The sequence below is a fragment of the Bidens hawaiensis genome, unplaced genomic scaffold (assembly GCF_021521415.1).
Source record: "Bidens hawaiensis isolate Kalapana, Puna unplaced genomic scaffold, B.hawaiensis_p1.1 tig00030797_1, whole genome shotgun sequence".
NCBI classification, from domain to species: Eukaryota; Viridiplantae; Streptophyta; class Magnoliopsida; order Asterales; family Asteraceae; genus Bidens; species Bidens hawaiensis.
In genome coordinates, this window is record NW_027495151.1 from 102,959 (window position 1) to 128,693 (window position 25,735).

Here is a 25,735-nt window from a genome sequence, read left to right on the forward strand (position 1 = left end):
ACATCGGTAAAACCCGAGTATTGTCGGTCCCGGTTATTGAGGCTGTGAGTCTACACAATTCATTCGGTTTTCGTTATGTTCGTTACGGTATTGGAACTAAAAAATCAAATTCGAAGACTAATACGGTGCCGCCAAGTGGCCCAATCGACACTTCGCAGCAACAAACTTTGTAAGGCTAAGCAGTGGGGCTACATGTGGGGTGATTTTTGCCCAATATTGCCCTAAACATCACCCCCTGGCCCATTTTAGGGGCGATTTAGGGGGGGGGGGGGAGAGGGTGGCTACAAATACATGTCGCCTGATAGTATAAAAAATATTATTATTTCATTCCATATGACCGTTATAACACCCAACATTTTAAAAATAATAAATAAAGAAATATATAAATAAAGTTTGTTATTTAATTATCGTAGATTTAATTAGAATACGTGAGGCCTTAAGTAATGCAACAATTTCATTTGCCAGTTATGATATACCTGTACGACTGTTACCCATGACCTTAGTAGGATTCGATGTAGTTTTAGGTATGGATTGGTTAGCAATGAACCAAGCCCGTATTTTATGTAGTGATAAGGCGATTGAAATTCGAACACCAAATAGTAAAATCATCCGGATAGTTGGAGATAAAGAGGCAGGAAAAGTTGGAATAATTTTAAAGATAAAAGCCAGTCATTGTTTAGGTAAGGGATGCCTTGCTTTTATGGATTTTGTAACCAAAGAACCCGAACCAAAGAAGTTGGAAGAAGTACCAGTTGTTTCAGGATTTAAAGATGTATTTCCTGATGAGTTACCAGGAATTTCGCCAGATAGAGAAGTAGAGTTTAAAATTGATTTGGTGCCTGGAACCTCACCAATAGCTAAGTCTCCTTATAGACTGGCACCTACAGAGATGAAGGAATTGAAGAAACAGTTGGATGAATTATTAGAAAAAGGATTTATACGACCAAGTTCTTCACCTTGGGGAGCTCCGATATTGTTTGTCAAAAAGAAGGATGGTTTGATGAGAATGTGTATAGATTATCGAGAGCTGAACAAGGTCACAATCAAGAACAAATATCCGCTTCCCAGGATTGACGATCTGTTTGATCAACTTCAAGGTGCAAGTCATTTTTCTAAAATTGATCTCAGATCTGGATATCATCAATTAAAGGTCAAAGAAGAAGATATTCTCAAAACAACATTTAGAACAAGGTACAGACATTATGAGCTCACCGTATGCCTTTCGGACTCACTAATGCTCCGATAGCTTTTATGGATATGATTAACCATATTTGTAAGCCGCATCTTGATAAATTTATCATTGTATTCATTGATGATATTCTCGTATATTCGAAAACCAAACAAGATCACCAAATTCACTTAAGAATTATGTTGGAAACTTTGAGAAGAGAAAAGTTATATGCCAAATTCTCGAAGTGTGAATTTTGGATACCGGAAGTTCAATTTCTTGGTCATATTGTAAATGCTAAAGGTATTCAAGTTGATCCAGCTTAGATAGAAGCCATAACCAAATGGGAGAAACCAAAGACACCGAATCAAGTGAGAAGTTTTCTAGGCTTAGCTGGATACTATAGGAGGTTTATTCAAAAAATTTCAAGAATAGCTGTCCCGCTAACGGAACTTACTCGAAAGTCTGTTAAATTTGAATGGAGACCAAAGCAAGAAGAAGCATTCAAGACATTGAAACAGAAATTAAAAATGCGCCAATCTTGGCTCTACCAGAAGGTCAGGATAACTTTACCATATACTGTGATGCTTCGCACACGGGTATGGGACGTGTCTCGATGCAAGGAAAGAAAGTAATTGCATATGCTTCAAGACAATTTAAAGTCCATGAAAAGAATTACACTACACATGATTTGGAACTGGGCGTGATAATCTTTGCATTAAAGCTATGGAAACATTTTTTGTATGGTGTTAAGTTTACCATATACACTGATCACAAGAGTTTGAAGCATATTTTTGATCAGAAGGAATTGAATATGAGGCAAAGGCGTTGGATGGATACTTTGAATGACTATGACTGTGAAATTATATACCATGAAGGAAAAGCCAACGTCGTGGCAGATGCTTTGAGCAGAAAAGAACATGACAAACCAAAAAGAGTCTGAGCTCTTAGACTAGAACTTAAAGTAGACTTAATCAAACAAATTAAGGAAGCTCAAAAGTTGGCATTAGAAGAAGAAAATATTAAAGCTAAAAAAGAAAATGGAATGATTGATCAGTTAGTTAAAGATGATGATGAAATACTCCGACTAGGGAAAATGATATGGGTACCTATGATTGGAGAATTGAGAACTAAGATTCTTGGTGAACTCATAAGTCAAAATATATGATGCATCCGGGAAGTGAAAAGATCTATCATAATTTGAGAAATGATTATTGGTGGATTGGCATGAAAAAGGACATTGCCATATATGTTGCTAAATGTTTAACTTGTTCAAAAGTAAAAGCCGAACACCAAAAGCCATTGGGGTTGTTACAGTAGCCTAAAATTCCAATATGGAAATGGGATACGATAACTATGGACTTTATCATGAAGTTACCGAAAACTGTTTGACAAAATGATGCGATCTGGGTTATCGTAGATAGATTGACGAAATCAGCACATTTCATCCCAATACAAGAATCTTATAGCATGGATAAACTGGCACGATTATATGTTGAAAATATTGTATCTTTACATGGTGTGCCGCTGTCTATCATTTCCGATAGATATAGTCGTTTCACTTCAAAATTTTGGGCGAGTTTTCAAAAGGCTATGGGAACGAAATTAAATTGAAGTACTGCATATCACCCACAAACAGATGGTCAAAGTGAACGCACTATCCAAACGTTAGAAGATATGCTTCGTGCATGTGTAACTGATCTAGGAGGAAGTTGGGATACTCATTTACCGTTAATGGAATTTTTATATAACAATAGTTATCATACGAGTATCCAAATGGAACCATTCAAAGCACTATACGAACGGAAATGTTGAACACCCGTATGTTGGTCAGAAACTGGAGATAACCAATTATCAGGTCCTGAAATCGTTCAAAGAACCACTGATCAAGTAATACAAATACGAGAACGATTGAAAGCGGCAAGAGATAGAAAAAAGAGTTATGCTGATGTTCGCCGCAAACTGTTAGAATTTCAAATAGGAGACAAAGTACTACTCAAAGTATCGCCTTGGAAAGGTGTAGTACAATTCGGTAAAAAGGGAAAATTAAGTCCACGATTTGTTGGGCCACTCAAAATACTTGAAAGAATAGGACCTGCTGCATATCGATTAGAGTTACCCGAGGAAATGAAAGGCATTCATGACGTGTTTCATGTATTAAATCTACGTAAATGTCCAGCCGATGAAACACTTGCAATGCCATTGAAAGACGTTGAAATTAATGAAAAACTTAAGTTTTTGGAACAACCGATTCAAATTGAAGATAGTATGATTAAGATTCTCAAACGTAAACGACTCAAATTGGTAAAAGCCCGTTGGGATTCAAGACGTGGACCTGAGTATACATGGGAACTTGAATCGGAAATGAAGAAAAAGTATCCATATTTATTCCAATAAATATCGAGGACGAGATTATTTTAAAGGTGGGTAGGATGTAACATCTCGGGAATACCCTGTTCAAATTTTGGGCCAAAAGTGACAATTCTGAAACTTAAAGGGGTTAAAAATATTTTAGTTTTTCAGACCCATCGCGCTACGCGATGGGTGGAAAGATTTGATCATCGCGATATGCGATGCTATTCTCTAGAAGTTTTAAAAAGGGGGCGCCGCGCTACGCGATGGTCCAGGATTAAAAGGGCATCACGCTACGCGATGACCCCATTAAGTAACCAGGGACATGTGGCCAACCACGTGTCAACACGTGGCAGCTTCTTGTTGATTGCGGCGTCGCGCTACTGATAGAGCTCGTAAGGATCTAGGTTTAAGATGACATCGGGTTAGTCATTGAGTAATTGATACGATTATGATGTAATACTGTTAGTGTGTGTTTTTAGAGGAGAATTCGGCAGAGTAAAGATGCTATAGGAAGATAAAATAAGAACTGCATCCTTTAATGATAATGTTACAGATATATATAGACGATGACACATTCGTTAACTTAACCCTTAACGAATGTGTCATTCGTTACATTAATACTAACGAATGAACAAACTCATTCGTTTTACATTAATTCTTAACGAATGCCCTTCATTCGTTGTCACATTCGTTAAACTAGGTTAACAAATGTGGCTTACAAAATTAACGAATGTAGCTTATTCGTTACGGGGTAACGAATAGCTTTACATTAGAGCGAATGGGGATGTTTACCAAAATGCCCCTTACATTATCAAATAATATAATAATACTATAATAAAGACCGAGAAGCCTAATTCGTGTATCAACAAACTCCCTATCGTCTCGAGCTCTTTATACTTTACTTTTGGAACATCTTCGTCTTGCAGTCAGTGCAGCTATGTATCTTGAATGCATAACAGACTCGAACAACTCGCTGAACTGCATCGCAAGATCATAATCACTTACGTTAGCAAATCGGATCTGATTATGAAATAACGCATCATTATCAGACTCCGATAAGTTAACAAGTCACATAGGATCAATCACACGTATAACACTCATGTTAGATCTTGTGCCCAATACGATTACCGCTTCACCCGTCCTATTATCATAATACCATCTGTTGAATGTGGTGAACAGACTCTGAGGGAAGATCTTCATCGTTGCCCTCTTCATAGTCTTCGGCGGCTTAACCTGTAAAACCATTTTTCTCCAGCCAGTGCGAGGATTGATCTCATCGATATATTTGTGTGTCGGCACTTGCGGTTTGAAGAATTTGAAACCAAATTTTTTCTCATGTTGCAGATGATCATAGAACCACTCAGCCCACTGATTTTTCCTCGATTAACAAACAGTCGGTTTGCTAGTGTTCTCACATACCATCTCGGCATAGATAAAATATTGTGTGGACGCTTGAAATAATAAATACCATGTTCCCACTTAACGATATATATACCTTAAGTTCAGCATCATACTGCCAAGTAACCAAGTCACCTCTCACGTCTTTGGCACTTTTGTACTTCTTCATCTAGTAGGCAGAAGCTTGAACCTTCACTAATCTGACTTCCTCCTGTACATGATATCGGAAGGTCTCGATCATCTTATTCATACGTTTCACATCTTGCCCAAACATACCATCCAAAGCACGTTTTCTTTTCTTCTCCTTTGTAGATAAATGATTGGTTTCAACTTCTTTGTTCCACCTCTCCCGTTCTTCACGTAAACGTTGTTCTGCTGCCTTAAAATGTCATGTAGTAAAGAATGGAATACCTAAATCATTGTTGTTGTTGGTATAAATATTAGGATACTCCTCAGCAGTCACGTCTTCCATTTCCACCTCTTCATACTCAGGCACATTCCCACGAGGAATGCCTGGATTTGCACTTTTCTCAAAATTAATCTCTACCTCAACTGACTTCCCTAATTCCTCAACCTCGTCTTCAGTCAGATCCAGAAGCAGGGCAATTTGTTCTTTAGTCAGCGAATGATCAACAAACTCATCCTCTTCGATCTCATCAGCATTTACCATACTATAAAAAATCCCGTTCATACCCGCAAACAAAATCATATTTGCCGGTATAACATCAATCGGTTTCGCTCGAGTATAGTCCTTGTACGGCACAATCTGTAAATTATTTCCCTCACTACCACCACCAGTACTCGTTCCACCAGCCTGATTACCTGCCGACGGTGTAGAACTCCGCCAGGTTACTGGTCACCAACACCCCCTTCATCCGGATCGTCATTTTCCTCAACCTTTTCAACTCATCATCTTTGTAAGTAAGTTGAAGGATGATCTCATCTTGCTTGTCTAACCTCTCCCCCTGAGCAGCACCTAGGGCATTAAGTTCCCTATTTTCTCGCTGAATGAATAGAATATGTCTAAACATATTCCGCTACACTAGCTCATGAGCTGCTCGATCTGCTTGCATCTGAGTTTGTTGTAGATGCAACAGATTCAACATATGAAACCATTGAGCTTGAGGAGACATACCATAAAAATTTGGATGAACTGGTGATGTGTTCTAAAACACACTTATTTTCCGCATCTTTTATCTACATATTATATTATATTTTATGTGTTTTAACTCGTTTTGGATAGCTATGGGTTTAAGATGGTTGATCCAGGGAGTTTCACAATTCCTTGCATCTTGAGTGATGATAAGGTGATTCATGCGCTGGCCGACCTTGGGGCCACCATTAATCTTTTGCCGTATTCCGTGTACAGCAGGCTGGGCTTAGGCGAACCGAGGCCTACCAGGTTGAGTATCCAGCTTGCTGATCGTTCTGTGAAGTATCCGCGTGGGATTGTTGAGAACATGCTCGTTCGCATTGGTAAGTTCATCTTCCCGGTGGACTTTGTTATTCTTGATATGAACGAGGGTGATAATGTTCCACTCATTTTGGGCAGACCTTTTCTAGCCACCACGCATGCGTTGATCGATGTTCGCGATGGCAAACTGATTCTTCGAGTCGTGGAAGGGAACGTCACGTTTGACGTTCGACGGTCACCTAAGCATCCCAAATCGGCCGATGACTCCCTATACTTCATTGATACGATCATGACTCATATGGGGGAGTTTTCCAGTGACCTCTGTGGAGGCTCCGCCTCTTACACATAGATTTTAGATAGGGAGACTCCAGAGGTTGAGATGGTCGCCTTGACTGAACACCCCCCTGATGCTGACACTGAGTCGTCTTCCCTTGATTCTGAGTTAACTACCAGAGATCATTGTTTTCATCAGTTGTATGAGTTGGAGGAGCTACGGGACCATACTTACGCGTATTCATATCGTTATAAGCAGTGGGCGAAGGAACTGCAGGATCGTAAGTTGAAGGGTAATAAGCAGTTTAAGTGTGGGGATTCGGTCTTACTGTATAATTCCCGGTTGAGGTTATTCCCGGGAAAGTTGGGATCCCGTTGGTCAGGGCCGTTTACGATTACTAAGGTTTTCCCGTATGGCACTGTTGATATAAAAGATAAAGGCGGGACGTGTAAGATTGAAGAAACCGAGCTTTTCGAGGAGTTTACGAGCCTTTTACGCATACGATTTCAAGAAACAACTCAAAGCCCGGTCCATATGCATCATGGAGGCCCAAGTCTTACAATAATATTATAATATAAAAAAAACCTAAGAACCCTAACCTAGTCCGATCGCAGCTGGGCAGGAAAGAAGAAAAGAGAAAAAGTTTTGTGGAAGCAAAGGTGTGGAGTTGTGACGGCTAGGGAAGGAAGAAAAAGGCAAGGGCAAGTCTCGGGATCATTCACCACCGGTTTTTACAGCCAAGATCAGCCTCGAAACATCTCCTATCGTTACATTTTTTTCATTGTTCATACACTTTGATTTACTTGTTCAATTGATTAGTAGTTTTGCAATTACTTGAGATATTGACTTGTTTATGATATTTGTTGATTATTGAATGTTTGAATTGATGTTTGGGATGAGTTTATTAATGGTTTTATTGAGTGTTTGCTGCTTTCCAAATATGATTAGAGGCTAAACTTGTTAGTTTTACCTAGGAATGATGATAATTGTTAATGTTTGATGAGCTTGTTGGATTGTTTGATTGTTAGACGTATATTGTTATTGTAAAGTTTGATTTAGACATGAAATAGGTTGTGTTTAAGGGCTGGAAATTTTGGTGATTCATTGCTTAAACCTCTTGTGTCGGTTGATTAGTTTTGTATTGATTGATCGGTGCTTGTTTGATTCTAGACTTTGTGTTTAGGGTTTGTTTGCGGTAGGTACCACCGTAGGGTTTTGTTGCGTGATTATTTGGTAAAAGTACAGAGGTTAGACACCTTCTTTGAGACCGAGAGGTGATAAGAAGTTAGGGTTGTCTCATTGCCTTTGCATGCTAGAATAAGGATTGCGCGAGAGCGAGTTCGTTTATTGTCAGGTTTAGGTGTTTTGAGCGACTAGTTGATCTATTTTGGTTTAAGTTGAATTGTTCCTCTATCCTTGGTTGTGTAGTATTCATTGCCATTAGGGTCAAGTGTTGGTGAGACCGAGAGGTGAGTCAACATTAGAACACGTTAGCAATTGTTTCCCGGTTTGGTCGTTTTAGTCGATTTTGAGTAGTTTAGGCTTGTTGAGTGAGACCGAGAGGTAATCCAGTGAGCCCGAGCGATCCTTATTCGTGTCATCTTTACGGACCGGTGTCTTTAAGTCATTCAATCCATTATCTTGTTAGTTCTACAATTTGATTCAGACCTAGGTAGACGTTTTTCTCCATCCAAAGTTAAGACAGTTAGTTTGTCGTTAAGTTTTCTATTTTAGGTAAATTTTGTCAGTCAGTCTAGTTAGTTCAATTAAGTTAAAAGAAATCAAAAATCAATTAAATATTATTCTTAGGTATGTCTTGTCTAGGGTTAGTGATCGTTAGCGTTCTTACATGTCCACGTGTTCGATACTCGGACTTCCTAGATCTATACTACTTGCGATCGGTACACTTGCCGGTTGTGTGTGGTTTTAGAATTTTCGTTTTAATATAAAAGCTTAGTTGTGAGGGTCATTCTTTTAAGCATATCCGTGCACATCAAGTTTTTGGCGCCGTTGCCGGGGACACGGTTTTAGGCGTTTGAGATCGACTCGAGTTAGGTCTTACCTTGTGTGCTACTTGTAATTATTTTTGTTTTGTTTTGCTTATTTGTTAGAATAGTTTAGTTAAATTTATTTCTAATTATAGTTTAATGCGACAGACTTGATCTCAAGGACCACCCGACACGGAAGCATTTCCCGAGCCAGAGATAGAGTTTCGTGAGAGACGTCGCGCCGTTTCACCATCTTCCACCTCTTCGTCCGTTGAATCCGACGATAGGGATAGAATCATGGGCGACAATCCACCACCGAGGAGGACAGTTGCAGACCGGGCTCGACCGGCCAATGCTGGTGCGAGATCCAGCATCGCACCACCCGCCATTAGAGTTAATGCGAACTGGCAGATTCCGTCGAATATTCTGAACACCATTTCTCATTCTGCTAAGTTCCACGGGTTACTTCACGAAAACCCGCATCATCATCTCACTCGCATCGCGCGTATCTACGACACCTTCCATCTTGCCGGCGTATCCGAAGACGCTGTGAAACTCCGCGTTTTTCCGTTTCGCTCATCGATAAAGCGAGTCTGTGGCTCGAGTCCTACCCACAGGGCTCCATAGCTACTTGGGCTGCCATGCAGACCCTATTTCTTGAGAAATACGATCCTCTGGCTAAGGCCGTTCGTTTGAGTAACCAGATACATTCTTTTCAGATTGAGGATACCGAGAGTTTCTACGAGGCTTGGGAGAGTTTCAAAAATCTTTTATCGTTGTGCCCGAACCACGGCTTGCAAGATTGGGCGGTTGTCGAGAAGTTCTACAATGGAGTGACGTACGTGACGCAAAACATGCTTGACACGGCCGCGGGAGGAAATTTGCTGACGACGAAGGACCCGGATGAGTGTATCGCTTTGTTTAACGGGTTAGCTATGAGTGGATACCAGAGACCGACCCACCAAGGGTGGTCAGACCGTCGATTCCATATCACGCGGCATGCATTCGGTGGACAGACCACCGCACTCACGGCACAGGAGGAGGCGTTGGCGAAGATCGTGAAGGACTTGCAGACGAAGAGCAAGCCGTGTGAGATTTGCAGAGGAGGGCATGACACCATTCCGTGCCCATTCAGTTCCCGGGAGGAGGCAGTAGACTATGTAGGCAATCCAATCCGAAATCAAAATTCTTTCAATTCTTCTAATTCGGGTTGGAGAGGCAATCATAACTCCAACTGGAGGGGCGGCAATCAGTCCGGTTTTCAGCAGCGGCAGAGTCTATTCCAGGATGCGGGTGACGGAGCGAGCAGTGAAAAGAAGAAGCCCACCTTAGAGGAGATGATGGCACAGCAGATACAGATGCTATCCCAGCTCATGACACGAGGGGATTCCCGTTATAAAGAAACCCAAGAGAAATTCCGTGATCACGAAACCTTCATGAAAAATCAGGGAGCATCGATTCAGAATCTAGAGCGGCAGATGGGAGAGATAGCTAGTTGTTTAAATGAGAGGCCACCGGGTACACTTTCGAGCAATACCAAGAAAAACCCGAGAGGATTCGTGAAAGCTGTGATTACTAGGAGCGGTGCAGGGGCACGAGACGAGCCCGTGATTCAGGAGAGGTCCAGACGAGGAGTTGTCGAGTAGCCTGCAGTCGATGGAGAGGAGCAGGTGGATGAGGAGATTCAGATGGAGTCTCCGCCGGCCCAGGTGCACCAGAGGAGCAGCCTAGGGAGTTCATCACAGGGCGAGAGACAGCAGCTACCGATCGAGCCACCGAGGGTCTACAAACCTAGATTGCCATACCCCGGGGGACTTGGTAGAGATAGAGATGAGGAGCAGAACTCCAAATTCCTTGATCTTTTGAAGCAGCTTTACCTTAATATTTCATTCCTTGAGGCACTGACTCAGATGCCTAAACAGGCGAAGTTCCTTAAGGATATTCTCTCGAATGAGGAGAAGTTAGCTGAGGTCGCTTCCATCCCTTTGAGTGCTAGTTGTTCTGCTGCTTACAGAGGAAGTTACCAGAGAAGATGGTTGATCCAGGGAGTTTCACAATTCCTTGCATCTTGAGTGATGATAAGGTGATTCATGCGCTGGCCGACCTTGGGGCCACCATTAATCTTTTGCCGTATTCCGTGTACAGCAGGCTGGGCTTAGGCGAACCGAGGCCTACCAGGTTGAGTATCCAGCTTGCTGATCGTTCTGTGAAGTATCCGCGTGGGATTGTTGAGAACATGCTCGTTCGCATTGGTAAGTTCATCTTCCCGGTGGACTTTGTTATTCTTGATATGAACGAGGGTGATAATGTTCCACTCATTTTGGGCAGACCTTTTCTAGCCACCACGCATGCGTTGATCGACGTTCGCGATGGCAAACTGATTCTTCGAGTCGTGGATGAGAACGTCACGTTTGACGTTCGACAGTCACCTAAGCATCCCAAATCGGCCGATGACTCCCTATACTTCATTGATACGATCATGACTCATGTGGGGGAGTTTTCCAGTGACCTCTGTGGAGGCTCCGCCTCAGACACATAGATTTTAGATAGGGAGACTCCAGAGGTTGAGATGGTCGCCTTGACTGAACACCCCCCTGATGCTGACACTGAGTTGTCTTCCCTTGATTCTGAGTTATCTGCCGGAGATCATTGTTTTCATCAGTTGTATGAGTTGGAGGAGCTACGGGACCATACTTACGCGTATTCATATCGTTATAAGCAGTGGGCGAAGGAACTGCAGGATCGTAAGTTGAAGGGTAATAAGCAGTTTAAGTGTGGGGATTCGGTCTTACTGTATAATTCCCGGTTGAGGTTATTCCCGGGAAAGTTGGGATCCCGTTGGTCAGGGCCGTTTACGATTACTGAGGTTTTCCCGTATGGCACTGTTGATATAAAAGATAAAGGCGGGACGTTTAAGGTGAACGGTCATAGACTGAAGCATCACATCGGCGAGCTGATGACTAATCAGACGGTCGAGGTATTCTACCTTGACTCGCTCTCCGAGACGTAGACGTGTGGATGCATCATTCGGGAGACTGCCCGAGTTTTAGAGTTTGTATTCCTATTATTTATGTGTGCTATTTGTTTCATTTGTTTTTGTCTATTTCAGGATGTTCCAAGATGAAACCGCTCGTACTCAATCTCTGTTCGAGTCGGTCGATTTGAGGGGTGTTCTTCTATTTATATATATATATATATATATATATAAATCATAAAAACCAAAAACACAAAAATATGTTTATTTGTTTATGTTCTTGTTTTCTGTTTGGTACGCCGCTACATGCGAGCGATTTTGAGTTTTTGCAGGTTATATTAGGCGCATGGTAGCTATGGTGGCATTTTGGAACAGGTTCCCCCGAGGTTGCGACCGCGAATGAAATGATATACGGTCGTTTGGTTACTACTCAGCCGTTGAAGATTGTGCACACAAACCAGGGGAGTAACCCGTTCTTTGTTTTAGTCTTGTATACTATATTTTTACGTTTTGTTTTCTTTTTATTTTATTTTATTTTATTTCTTTTCCTTGTACTCATCGAGGACGATTTCGTTCTAAGTGTGGGGATGGGGTTTATTTTACTTAATTGTAGAAAAAAAATTAAAAAAAAATAATAAAATTAAAAAATACAAAAAAAATAATAATAATAGAAAAAAAAAAATACTAAGTACGGATCTCCAAAGTAACAGGTGTAGTCGTCAAAGTCATGCGGTTGAGGACTAGAGTAACAGGTGTAGTCGGTTGAGGACTCGACATACGTGCCAGTACAGTCTGCAACACATCTCCAAAGTACTGATCCGACATAGATGTAGTCGTCAAAGTCATGGTCGGAGGTACTGGAGAAACTGGTATCGGAAATGGAGTTGGAGATCGAGTAACTACCGGAATAGAAGACCTCAGAATTATCTGTGGAGTTGGAGAAGTAGGAATAGAAACTGGAATAGATACAGGTGGAGTCAATCTCTCGAACGGTTGGCTTGGTATCTCAATACCCGAACCCCATTTGACACGTTGCTTCTTAGGTTTCTCTCCCTTATCCACCATCGGCTCTTTACCTTTATGTTTGCGCTTTTGTGCATACTTTAACTCAGCGCTCGGCCCTTGACCACCACCACCACCATCATCACCACCATCACCACCTTCACCACCTTAACACTCAGAATCAGAATCAACATGAGCCCAACGATCATTAGGTGGCGCTTCATAATCAATATTGGCAAGATGGCCAATCAAACCCTTAAACCTAGGCCGATCTTGAATACTTTGACCACGGTAAGAACGTAACCGCCTCATTGTCTCAGCATTCATATGCTCCAGCTTCATCAAATCACCAAGATTAGTTGGATCTTTAAATAAAGTCGGCTATAGAACATCAATCATCAGCTATAGGAATCTTGGATACATTAAGAACTTGTGACGGCTTGTTAATATTCTCCTTCAAACCATAGAAAACCAGTTCAGAGAAATTGAACGGTTTGTTGGGAACAAGAGCAAAAAAAGCAGATTGCAGCATCACTCTGCATTCGTCATATCCACCCTTTCTTCCACCAAGGCAATGAATAAGCACTTGCATCAAATATTTGTACTGTTCGCACAAGTTTGCTTTGTTGTACATTGACCTATCCAAATCTCCATTATACTTAATCCTACCGAACAACCCACGAATCAAACTTCTATCAAACTCACATCTGCCATCCACCGTATCAACAAACCCCAATGTATCTAATAACCCCCACATCAATCACCTCGCGTTTCTCCTGAATGACAGCTTCTATCTGATTCTCGGCTTCATTAAAAAAAGCTGTATTCCAAAAGGCACGAACAATACTTTGGTAAACCAAAGTCTGTGTTGATATAGCCTTGTAGATCCTGGAATGTAATAAGAAATTAATCACCCCTCCGAACATTGGTGAATCTTCAAAATCATCGTGTAAAAAGGCACAGATGTTGTGCTTTTTATCCCACGACAATAGCACGGGAAGTTTTTTGAGTTAAGCAGCTTGTTGTGGAGCTTGAACCTCTGGTTTTCGTTCGGGATTGTCATATTGTTGTTGCTCAGGAACTGGATTCTGAATGATCTCGTCAGTCATTCTGTTTGTCAAGAATAAAATATTTAAAAATATTCTACTGTTTATCGAATGGGTATCTCATTCGTTATAATATATTTATACGAAAGAACACAGTCGTATGAGACTACTTTAATGAATCTGTCATAGTCGTTAATGTCTAACGAATTAGCCTATTCGTTACTTTAAACCACGCATTCGTTACGTATAACGAATCAACACCCCATTTGGTATTACAAACGAAAGAGAGTCATTCGTCATCCAAGCGAATAACCACATTCGCTAAGATAGCGAATAACTAGGCTATTCGTTAATCTATAATGGATCAGATTCTTATTAAGTTAATTTTGACTCTCATATTTCAAAATCCAAAGGACTTAGACTCTGAAAAGTCAAAACCGATGAGCATTCTTCCATTAATCAATTGTTTCAGATTAAAACCTAATTAACCTTAATCAACCAAGTCGGAATTACATTCAATATATTAATCAGCATTCAAACACCATTAACCTAACACAAATCCTATGCATTTGGTTAAGCTATTGTGTCTGTTCGGTTCAGTTTATTAATCTATCAATTAAACCCTAAATCTCCATGTAAATACATCGAATCTGGCATCATTCAACTGGTCATTACCTATAGATTATCACTTAAACAGTTAATTTGTGTAACGATGAGTATACAGATTCTAGGAAAAATTTGCAAGAGTTTGTTTAGTAAGGCAATGAAATAGTATGCAGGCGAATGATGATTCATTCGTCTGCCTTGGGATTATAAACCCTCAATTATTTCACGCGAATCGAGGTCATTCGTTCAAATTTGAACTAACGAATGTCCTTAATCGTTAAATTAATCTTTATTCGTTCAATATTGAAACGAATGAGATATACATTCATTAACAAATCAACGAATGATACTTTAACACACCATATTCGTCAAACGTATAACGAATTTGAGTAACATTCGTTAAAAATTTTAACGAATGATACATTATCGTTTCATTCCATTGGTTAACTGTTTACACGAATGTCTTCCATTCGTTACACCCAGCGGAAGCGAATGTCTTTCATAATGAATGAGATCATTCGTTAAGTATAAATAACGAAAGGCTTGACATTTGTTAACGAATCACCAACTATCATTAACGGATGAGATTAATTCTCATTAATGATTTAAATATTCATTCAAAACCAATTAGGGTTTAAAAAATGAATTAAATAATCAATTAGATAACCAATTAGGGTTTTTAATTGAATACCATAAAATACCCGATCCATAAAAGATCGGTAATGTTTAAATTAAACGGATTTTTACATTAAAACCAACTGATACCAGTTGTAAATACATTAAGCACGAAATAACTTAAAATTTTGGGGTAAAACTTTTCTGTTTGTTTTGGATAATTCGCCAGCTCGGTAAATCGAAAATAAAGCAGAAAATATAAAATCTTTTTGGATTTTAAAAACTTTTAAATTCAGAAAATGTAAAGTAGTAAACAATTAAACTATCAATGCAATACATATTTTTGTGAGATCGAGCAGGGAATCATATTGATCAAATTTTCCTTCCGTCACAGTTTTATTTTTCATTTTTTATTATAACTGATGTTAAGTCGATTATTGGTATTGTTGTCCACTTAAATCTTCGAACAAGTGTTTCAGAACATTCGGTGATATGTTTAATTTGTTCAATTAGGCATGTATATCAGAAATTATTAGCTCCAATCTTGATTCAAGCTTAATTTGATTTTCTCCAAATCACCCCAACTTGACTTAAACCTAAAAATCAATTTGATTAAAAATGAATGATTTTAAGCAAACATAGTCCGTAATCCCCACTACAAGATATACCCCCGTTATCAAGCGATACCCTAAGGTCCTTCCCCATGGATGAGTATGCACGATTTCATCTGTCGGTTTACATACATTGTGTCCCTTGTGGTCCGTTTCTTAATGGTAATAAGACTCGAGCAAGGAGACAATTAATGACTCACAGCGTGGTTTGATCAAGTCTGTAATTCATTTTGTACACAAAGTACATTTTGCGATCAAGTTTAGAGACTTAGGCAGTTATACTGCGGGTTCGCTTTTTCAAGCATTTTTAATATTCATCGAAATGAATACCAGATGTAAAACCGCATAAAGACCCAATGGAGTCAGGAACACTAAAGCATCCCATCAATACAGGATTTAAGGCCATAAGACCATACATCATTGAAGCGTTAACCACCAACTAGAAGCCTTTACTTTAAAAATATTTTTCAAATTGATTAGAAGGCTTGAGTTTGACCGGATTATTATATTTCTGCCTTCCTTATCAACACCTTTTATAGAACCAATAATCTAAGTTATTCGGCAATTTAGATTTGTATCACTTACTTGAACTTACTTGTTTGTTAAAAGACCTACCAATACATCAATGCAATTAAGCATAAAGTCTTTTATTACTTACTTTTTACTGGACTTGGGAGCAAATGACCAATGTACTATCATTTTCCCTTTTTGCTCGAGAACTCATGTTGAGCAGCATTTTTCAATGTTTTTGTATTTTTCGATATTTGAATGTTTTCGGAGTTTTTAATTTTTCTGTACAAACTGAAAATAACAATATTTTTGGATTTTTATATTTTCTTCTCCCCCTAAAAATGACAAATAAAACAAAAAAGAAGAAAAATGAAAATAAAATGATTTAACTGAGCTGTTGAATATCAGATAATCTTTTTAAACCGTTTATACCCAGCAAGTATTGAAAACGTGTTTTATCAAATGCCTTGGTATAAAGGTCAGCCTTTTGAAAATCCGTATGTATTTTTTCAATATCAATAAGTTTCTTTTCAAAGCAATCACGTATAAAGTGATAACGGATTTCAATATATTTTGTTTTAGAATGTTGAACCGGATTTTTGGTGATAGAGATAGCAGCCGAATTGTCAATGTAAATGGGAGTAGTAAGAAACTTCAAACCATAATCCCGCAGATGCTGCTGGATCCAGAGAACCTGTTAACAGCAACTCGAGGCCGCCACATACTCAGGTTTGGCTATTGAAGTTGAAACCGTTGTCTGCTTCTTACAGTGCCAGGAAACAAGCCGGTTTCCTAAAAACTGACAACACGCTGTTGTAGACTTGAAATTGATCTTGCACCTCCATAGTCCGAATAAGTATAAGCCGTGAGATCAAACTTATCGTCCTTGGGGTACCACAACTAGATGTCAAGATTTCCCGTCAGATAATGTAAGATACGTTTAACTGCTGCCAGATAAGTCACTCGGGGACTCGATTGGTATCTGGCATACAAACAAACAGCAAACATTATATCAGGACGTGATGCAGTCAAATACCTAAGAGAACCAATCATCGCTCGACATAGGGTCAGATCAACGGTATCCTCCAATTCATCCGGTGATAAATTGTGACCCACTGGAAGAGGTGTCGACGGGATTTTTCTGGCAGATATCTTGAATCGGCTCAAGACATCGTTCACATATTTGGTCTGATGAATGAAGATCCCGGAATCAGACGGGTGAACTTGCAATCCCAAGAATTAACTCATCTCCCCCATTGAACTCATCTCGAATTTGATTTGCAACGTATTCTTGAAATCTTTGCACAAGCTGTCGTTTGTCGAACCAAAGATAATATCGTCTACATAAATCTGGACGAGGAGCAGATTATCACCAACATTCTTATAGAATAATGTACAATTCACAGTGCCTCTCTTAAATCCACTATCTATCAGATGGTCAGCCAAAGTTCTATACCAGGCTCTCGGGGCCTGGTGTAAACCATAAAGAGCTTTGTTTAAGCGATAAACACGCTCTGGATAGTTTGGATCCTCAAAATCGGGTGGCTGCTTCATGTACACTTCTTCATGAATTTCTCCGTTCAAGAATGCCGATTTAACATCCATCTGATAAACTTTAAAGCTCTTGTAGGCTGCATAGGCAAGAAATATGCATATAGCTTCCAGTCATGCTACTGGAGCGTACACTTCCGTGTAGACAATGCCTTCCTGTTGATTATAACCCAATACGACCAATCGTGCCTTTTTTCTCACGATTACCCCTCGGTCGTCTTTCTTGCACTTATAAAACCATTTCGCCAGTATTGCTCTTTTGACTCGATCGGATTTGTCAATCAGATCCCATACACCCAATCTTACAAACTCCTGCAGCTCCTCCTGCATAGCTTCAACTCAAGACGGTTCCTTGAGTGCCATCGTGACACTTGTCGGTTCTATCTGAGATAAAAAGCAAGTGTATCGTGCAATGTTTAGAATCCCCGTTGAGTGCAAATCCGCATAAGCACACAAAATCGGATCATCTGTAGGAGACACTTACTATCAATCACATCGTCGCATACATTAGCCAATTGGTGTCTCGTTCGAACACCGTGGTTCACATCCCCAATTATCTGTTCCTGCGGATGATTCGTGTGAATCCTTAAAAAAGGATTCGCAGGCACAGATACATTATCACCAAGATTGGTGATATTTTTCCTCCGTTGTGTCTAAAGAGACTGTCGATGAGACATCTTTGACTAGAATTGGCTCGTTTGTTTCTTGAGCTTCATCCAATGGTATTGAAGACGAATAAACTAAATCAGCATCATCGGAAGAATCAGAAACATCATTAGATGTCTATGATATGCTAGGAGTGTCATTCACATCAGCAGATGAATAACTTGGGACAGGAACACACCGTTCTTCCAAATACGATTGAATAAAGTCTTCAGGTACCTCCTCAACTGTAACGCCCGTAAATTTCGTTAATCGGCTCGATCGTTTATAAATGTTTGTCAAAAAGTCAGGGTTTCATCTTTCTAATTTAGAGCCTTGTAATACGTTTTAAAAGTACGTTTGTCCATCCTTTTTCACAAAACATCCCCTCTTACGACTTAAAATATTATATTAGTATGTAGCACCCGACATTTTCGTTTATCGGCATGTACGTTGTAGAGTTTGTATATTTATCGGGTTTGAACCGGCTTACTTCGGGGACCTCCTTGTCATACCCGTAAGTTGAATTAATTGACCTTTCATTCAAGTTGCTACACCTTCCAACTTAAGGGGCTAGAGTGTAACATTCTTTATTATAATAAAAAAAAAAGAAAACCCTAACCCTCCCTTGATGGTCCGATCGGCTGATGTGCAGCCCCTCCCACCTTCGTTTTTTCTTTTTCCAGCCGCTCCCAAGGTCTAAAACTCAAATTGAAGGTTAGTTTTATGTTCCCCCAAGTCCTATACACCTTAATTGATCATATTAACGCGCTTATTGGTCGTTAGGATTGAATTTTGATGATAACAGTTTGCTAACAGATTCGTATTCGTTTATTGTAGGGTCTGTAACGCGATGATAATCTATTTTTTTTTATCGATTCTTGTTTCCATGATGTTCTACTTTGAGTCTAGTTTCCAGAAAGGTATAATATGTAATTTTTGGACGAGATTTGAATGGTTTTTATGAATTTATAAGATCGAGTGTCAAAGCTGATGTGGGATGACGGATTCTGGTCTGTCTTCCCGACAACATAACTCTTTTTCAACAAGTCCAAATTAGTTGTTTCCACATCTGGAAATTAATATTTTAAGTTAATAATCAAACCTAATTAGAATCGTTTAATTTGGTTTGGTAATGAATTTTAAAAAAATAAAACCATTTTGTTGCGCACTGAAATAGCTGCACGTACCTTGCTGTGTTGGAGGAATTTTTAATTTTTGTGTCCACTAGAAAAATATAATAAAAATATTTTTATAAACCTAAGACATTTATGAAAGTCTGGTAAAAATTTAATAATTTATTTCAAAGGTTATCCTATGTAATTAAATGCATCTTCGCATGCTAAAATCTGCCCGTTTTACTTGTTATTGATCGATAAGTTCGTTTTAGGCTTAACCGGTGGATGTTCAATTGTGTTCTTGTCGGGGCTGTTTGAAGTGAGTTTTTGCACCACAATCTTCTTAGGTATGTCCCATATAACATACTTTAAAATCACGTCTTTTGGTATTCGTTTGATTGGTCAACTAGTTGTTGTTCGAAAGATAGTTTTCGGTTAGCTAGAATGGTAGATTGGTGCGTTTAACGCGAGGGATGAAGTAAGTGATGACCAATTCAGTTTGGATAGCTTCGGTTTATTATACGGGCTGTTGGAAAATGATTTTTATAAGTATTGGGGCTGAGTTGGTTGTCAGTTACTCAAACGGGTCGGTACAACGCGCATTTGCGTTTATTGAATAGTTAGTGCGTTGTACTTGCGAGTTACCGACCCATCCAACTCGTGTAGTGTCGTGTGGACTTTTGGGCTGAGATTTTATTAAATTTGGTCCACACAGGGCTGAGTTGGTTGTTAAGTGCATAAACGACCTGTTAACGCGCGTATTCGATAAAATCAGCAACTTTCGGGTGTAGTTTGGGAATCCTTTGTCTCCGGAATTAACTAAGGGTGGTTTTGATAAATACATGGCCTCGGGGGCTGATGCAATTGAATTTGGTAACATCAAGACTCTAGGTCAATCAAATCAAGTCGAAACGTCTCGTAGGATAAATGAGTCGGTACATTTAGTTAGTAATCTTTGTGTGCAATCTGACAGGCTTGTAAACTGTGGATTGGCTTTGAAGTTCTCAAACCCTTTGGTATTTGTGTGGCTCGTCTCAGGTGAGTTCATGATGCCCTTTTTACTCTTTTACGTTTTGGGCTAGCATAGACACCGAAATACAAATTTTATACGATTTTACTCGTTACAACGATTTGAATGGTATTACATGGTCTTACTCGTGATTGTTCATTTTGAAAGCTATATTGGAATTATTTGCTACGGTTTAGGATATTTTAGACTCGTTTATGGTCTTATATCCTTTAAGGTTACATACGTCGTTGATGGTCTAGACTCGAGGAAGTTAACAAGCTTGGTAGAAATTGAATACGAGTAGACCTATTTACTTAGTTCATGTTGGGATGATATATATATATATATATATGTATGTATGTATGTATGGAGGTATGTATGTATGTATGAGTATGTGTTACCTTATAGCCTACGGTTGTGTGATGATATTTAATTCCTCGTGACTAAGAATGATGTGAGTAGGCTTATTGATGTGTGTGTGCATGGTGATCACGGCTGGGTCAAATATATTACTCGAGTTTTCAAATCCCGTGGTGGAGAGGCCCGTGTGGCATGATCATCATTTTGGCGGGTCAAATATATTACTCGGGTTTTAAAATCCCGTGGTGAAGAGGCCCGTTGTATGTTGAGCCGTGATCGGGTCAAATATATTACTCGGGTTGTACCCATGGTGGAGAGGCCCGTATCACGTGCTTGGATGTGTAAGCTGTGACCGAGTCAAATATATTACTCGGGTTTGACCCGTAGTGGAGAGGCTTGTGTCACATGCTTAGGTCTTACCGCGTCCGGGTCAAATATATTACTCGAGTCTTGACTCGTGGTGGAGAGGCTCGTGTACATGTGTTCGACGATGAATGTATTATTTGGTGAATTCTATTAATTATTTTATTATTATCCTCCCTATTGTTTAGAATTATAAGTTTTGAAATAAATTATTAAATATTGTTTATGAAAACCTGAACTCACTCAGCTCTAGCTGACTTTGTGTATATGTTAGTTTGACTTTCAGGTTAAGGATTGGAGGTTACCGCTTGGACGTGCTGGAGACTACTCGGAAGGTTGAAGGCATTTCTGGCCAAGGATTTCAAATAGCACGGATATTTTATTTACATTCGATTTTGGACACTTGTACCCGTGTTTGGGACTTTTAACACTTAAACCTTTTTCCGCTGTTATTTACTCTGAACTGGTTTTAAATACAAAGAATTGTTTGGTTTTAAATTTTTGTCAATTTTTGGATATGATGACCAACTGTAGGATTCCCGGGTTTCGGGGTCTTACATCAACTGCTAGTGTAAATGAGTTAAATAAACCATCATAGTCGAACATCCAATCAGGAACTGTACCGGCTGGAGGTGTAGTGTAGCTTTGATAATATACGTGACACCATTCTTCTACACAACCGAAGAGATATTGAAGATACGCTTCTTAGGAGAATTATACCCCAAAAAGTATCCCTCAAATGCCTTTTCGTCAAATTTCCCGGCATCTCTCTTCAACACAGTACATGGATACCAAAATGGTTCCAAATACTTTAGATTCGGCTTACGATTATTCAGAAGTTCAAAACTTGTTTTCTTCAACTTCTTTACAGTTAGGACGAAATTCAAAGTATAACATGTCGTATTCACAGCTTCGTTCCAGAATTGAACGGGAAGCTTAGAATCAGGAAGCATTGTTCTAGCTGCTTCTATCAACGTCCAATTCTTTTTTTCAGACACACCGTTCTGTTGAGGAACATATGGTGCACTGAATTCCCGATGTATCCCCTTTGTATACCAAAGATTGTTTTAAACTCAGTTCCATTATCACTACGGATTCGTCTCACTTTCAGTTTGTAAAGTGATTCGATCTTTGTGATAAGGTTCTGAATTAAAACAGGTGTCTGATCTTTCGAACCCATAAATGAAACCCATGAATATCTCGAGAAATCATCAGTGACCACCAAGCAATAAAAATCACCCGCAATACTAGCACGATTCATTAGACCGAATAAATCCATGTGAAGTCATTCCAGGGGCGTGATAATCGAGTTAGTCGATTTGCACGGGTGTGACTTCTTCTTCTGTTTACCGTTTTTACAAGCAACACAATGATCATTCAACTTGAAATTCTTGAGGGTTACACCATCCACCAAGTCATTTGTGATTAAATGATTCGTCTTGCGAACGTGGATGTGCCCCATGCGTCTATGCCATAGAATTGAGTCTTTCTCCGTAGCCTTGGAGACAAAACACGTTTCAGAGGGTGAATCGTTTACATTAATACTCATGTCAAGGACATAAATATCATTTGATCTAGGAGATCGCATGACAACCATCTCTTCAGGAATCATGTATTCCGGTTGAAGGATAACACATTCCTTGTCTGTGAAAATCGTGGTATATTTCATATCACATATCTTTGAGACACTCAACAGATTATGATATACTTTTTCATAATAATTAACTTTCTCAAACGTAACTGTACCGTTTGATACTTCTCCTTCTTTAGTAATCATCCCACCGTTATTACCAGGAAAAGCCACATAACTTCCCTGAATATCTTTGACGTTATTAAAAAGATCAAGGTTGCCGATGATATGCCGAGAGCATCCACTGTCTAATATCCACTTATGACCTAATACAGACCTGGATGAACTCTGCACAAAACGTAAACTGATTAGTTCAAAAAGTCAGCCCAAGCCTCAGTCTTGGGCTCTCCTTTTGAGATTTTCAGAGAAAAATTTAAGTTAACACTTTTTTTTGGTACTTGGGAATATGTAACGGGTTTCTTGGTTTTCTTTTTCAGATAGCCGTCACGAATAATTCCTGAGTCTGTATTTTTACAAACAGGTTGAGCACGGTCAATGTATTTGTTTATTACATTAGGAACCTCAACCCGAACCACTTTCCTCGGGTTGACGCTTGAATACATTATAAATGAATCATCAACTTGAGTTTCTTTCAAATTACGATTCATTTCAGCAATTTGAGTAGATTGCTTAGATGATGAGTTGATATTTTCAACCTTTGCTTTGCATTTCTTCGATACATGACCAGGTTCACCACACTTAAAGCACAAACGAGTGTCCAAGTAATTTTTTGGTGAAACACTTGTCTTGTTTTTGTGCAAAGGTTGAGGAATATAAATTTTTGGTTTTTCAATAGTTACTAACTTTGGAATCTCATGAGTTAATCCTTCTTATTTTTATAAAATTCAAAATTGGTGGAGTTTGATGAATCCTCCATTCCTGATGATTTTACAAACTTAATAGGGTTAAACACCTTGACCATAGGATTCACTTGAACGTTCTTTGATTTAGATTTATAAAATTTTCGTTCAAGTTCAGTAACTTTTGAAGTATCATCTTGAAAGACACTTTCAATCATTTCGGGCTTTAGAAGATTCAATGGAACTTCCTTGTCCGAAAATACTTTAGGCAATCCTTTTAACTTAAAAACTTTCCCATTGGAAGTTTCAGGTTGAGGATTAATGAAATTCATCAAATCCTCATCAGACACCGAAAGCTTGTCTGATTTCTTGACTTTTGAAGATACCTTACATTTTTTCAATGAATCACCCGAGGGCTTTGAACCATATATAGCTTGTTCAAAATCCTGGGGTTCATATAGAATGTGATTGTCAGAAGGTATGTTATCATTTTTGACAATCACTTCCGGTTCTGTTAATTCCTCAACTGAACCGTCCAATTCATTTTCAGTAAAAACTGATTTACTCTTAATATGAATCGGTTCTTGAGTTGTTGCTTTATTTGTTTCAACATTTTCAGATTTGACTGAATTAACAACAGGCATTTCTAAGTTTGTAAATTGCTCTACAACTGGAATGCTATTGTAATCTCCTTTGAAAGGAGGGGGAATCTCAACATTACCCAATCCTGCTTTACCATTTTTCTTGTGATTATTATTGACTTCAATAATCTCGTTTAAAAGAAACGAGGAATCACGAAATTTTCCAAGTTTATTTTTTAATTCCAAAATTTCATTTTCTAAGTTGGTAATGCAGGTTCGGAGTCTGAGAATCTCCTTAAAATGTTGTTCAACTACCACAATTTTGCAATTAACTTCAGCTTTTAAGTCATGATTGCTAACAGACAAATTTTTAATTTTCAATGTTGATTGCTCCAATAATTTGGATTTTTGTCTGTAACGTTCATTGACCATGAAAAGCTCTTTTATGAGAGTAGTGTTCTATTGTAAAACTGACTCAAGTTTGACTTTGAGTTTAACACAATCAGTACACTCAGTAACAACTTGGGAAGTTACTGTCTCTTTTGATTCATTAACAGATACATTAAGTGAAGATTTGGTGCTTACCTCTTCAATATTTGCCATACAAGTAAAGGATTCAGTTGGCTCAGGTGCTGAATGCTCCGAATCAGTTTCAGAATTAAACGTATCACTTCCTTCTGCTAAGTTATCACCGCTTGTATCTTCAAAATGTTCAACAAGTTCAACTATAGCATGGTTGGTTTGATTTACCAATAGTCGTTGAGACCAATCCAAACCTTCATTGGCAACGAGAGCTTGTGAGTTAGCCGGCTTTCTCTTGTAACACCCGTTAACTCCGGTTTGAAGAACCAAAGCTTGTAGAGTATGTATAACTCTCGGGACTTAACCAACGTTTCTCGGAAGCCTTCACGTCATCCCGGTACGTTAAAGAACCTAACTATTCCTTCCATTTTGCCTTACACTTGAATCTAGAAGGACTAGAGTGTAATATCTTAAGTTATAACATAAAAAAAAATAAAAACCCTAGCCACACTAGCTGGGCGATCGGCAGCTTCTTCAAGACCAACACCCACGTTTTTTTCTTGTACAGCCAATTCTAAGCCTTAGAACTTCAATTCAAGGTATGTACTACGATTCCCCAAGTCTTTTTCACGTTAATTGACCCTCATATTGCGCGTATTGATCGAAAAACGTCTTGTTGTAGGCTAACCGGGTGGCTGCCCAATTGAGCGTTTCCGGGGCTGTTTTGAGTGAGGTTTTCACATCAAAATCCCACTAGGTATGACATGTTCATCATATTATAATTTCATGGTCATTGGACATGTTTAGGTCGTTCAATCGATTTTAGTTCGAAAACTAGGGTTTACCGGGTGTAGAATTACAAATTGTTGAGCTTGATGCGTTAGTTGATCGGATGACCGACCGATTCAGTTTGTGCAGCCCTAGGGAGGTTTAAGGGCTGTGGAAAAATTATTTTTTGGTGCTCGGGGCTGTCGGGGTTAGTGCTTCGTCAATCGAGTCGGCGGTGCGCGAATTTTCGTTTAAATGTTAAATTAAGTGTTGTAAAAAGGAACCGTCAACCCTATCAACTCGGGTGACATATTTATGATGAATGAAAAGGTTTAAGACGGAATTTGGTACATTCGGGGCTGATTCGGTTAATAAATGGTTTTAAGGATTATTTCACGCGCATTCGACCCGATTTGACTATCTTTGGGCC

At 39.1% G+C, this 25,735-nt stretch overlaps 1 protein-coding gene across 1 annotated transcript; it reads left to right on the plus strand.

The window, feature by feature from the left end:
* Nucleotides 1-493: 493 nt before the first annotated feature.
* Nucleotides 494-3,565, plus strand: LOC143581056 (uncharacterized). The gene is made up of 2 exons (XM_077063929.1): nt 494-947; nt 3,003-3,565. The coding sequence occupies exons 1-2, from the start codon at nt 494-496 to the stop codon at nt 3,563-3,565; spliced, it is 1,017 nt and encodes a 338-aa protein (XP_076920044.1).
* The last annotated feature ends 22,170 nt before the right edge of the window (nt 3,566-25,735 follow it).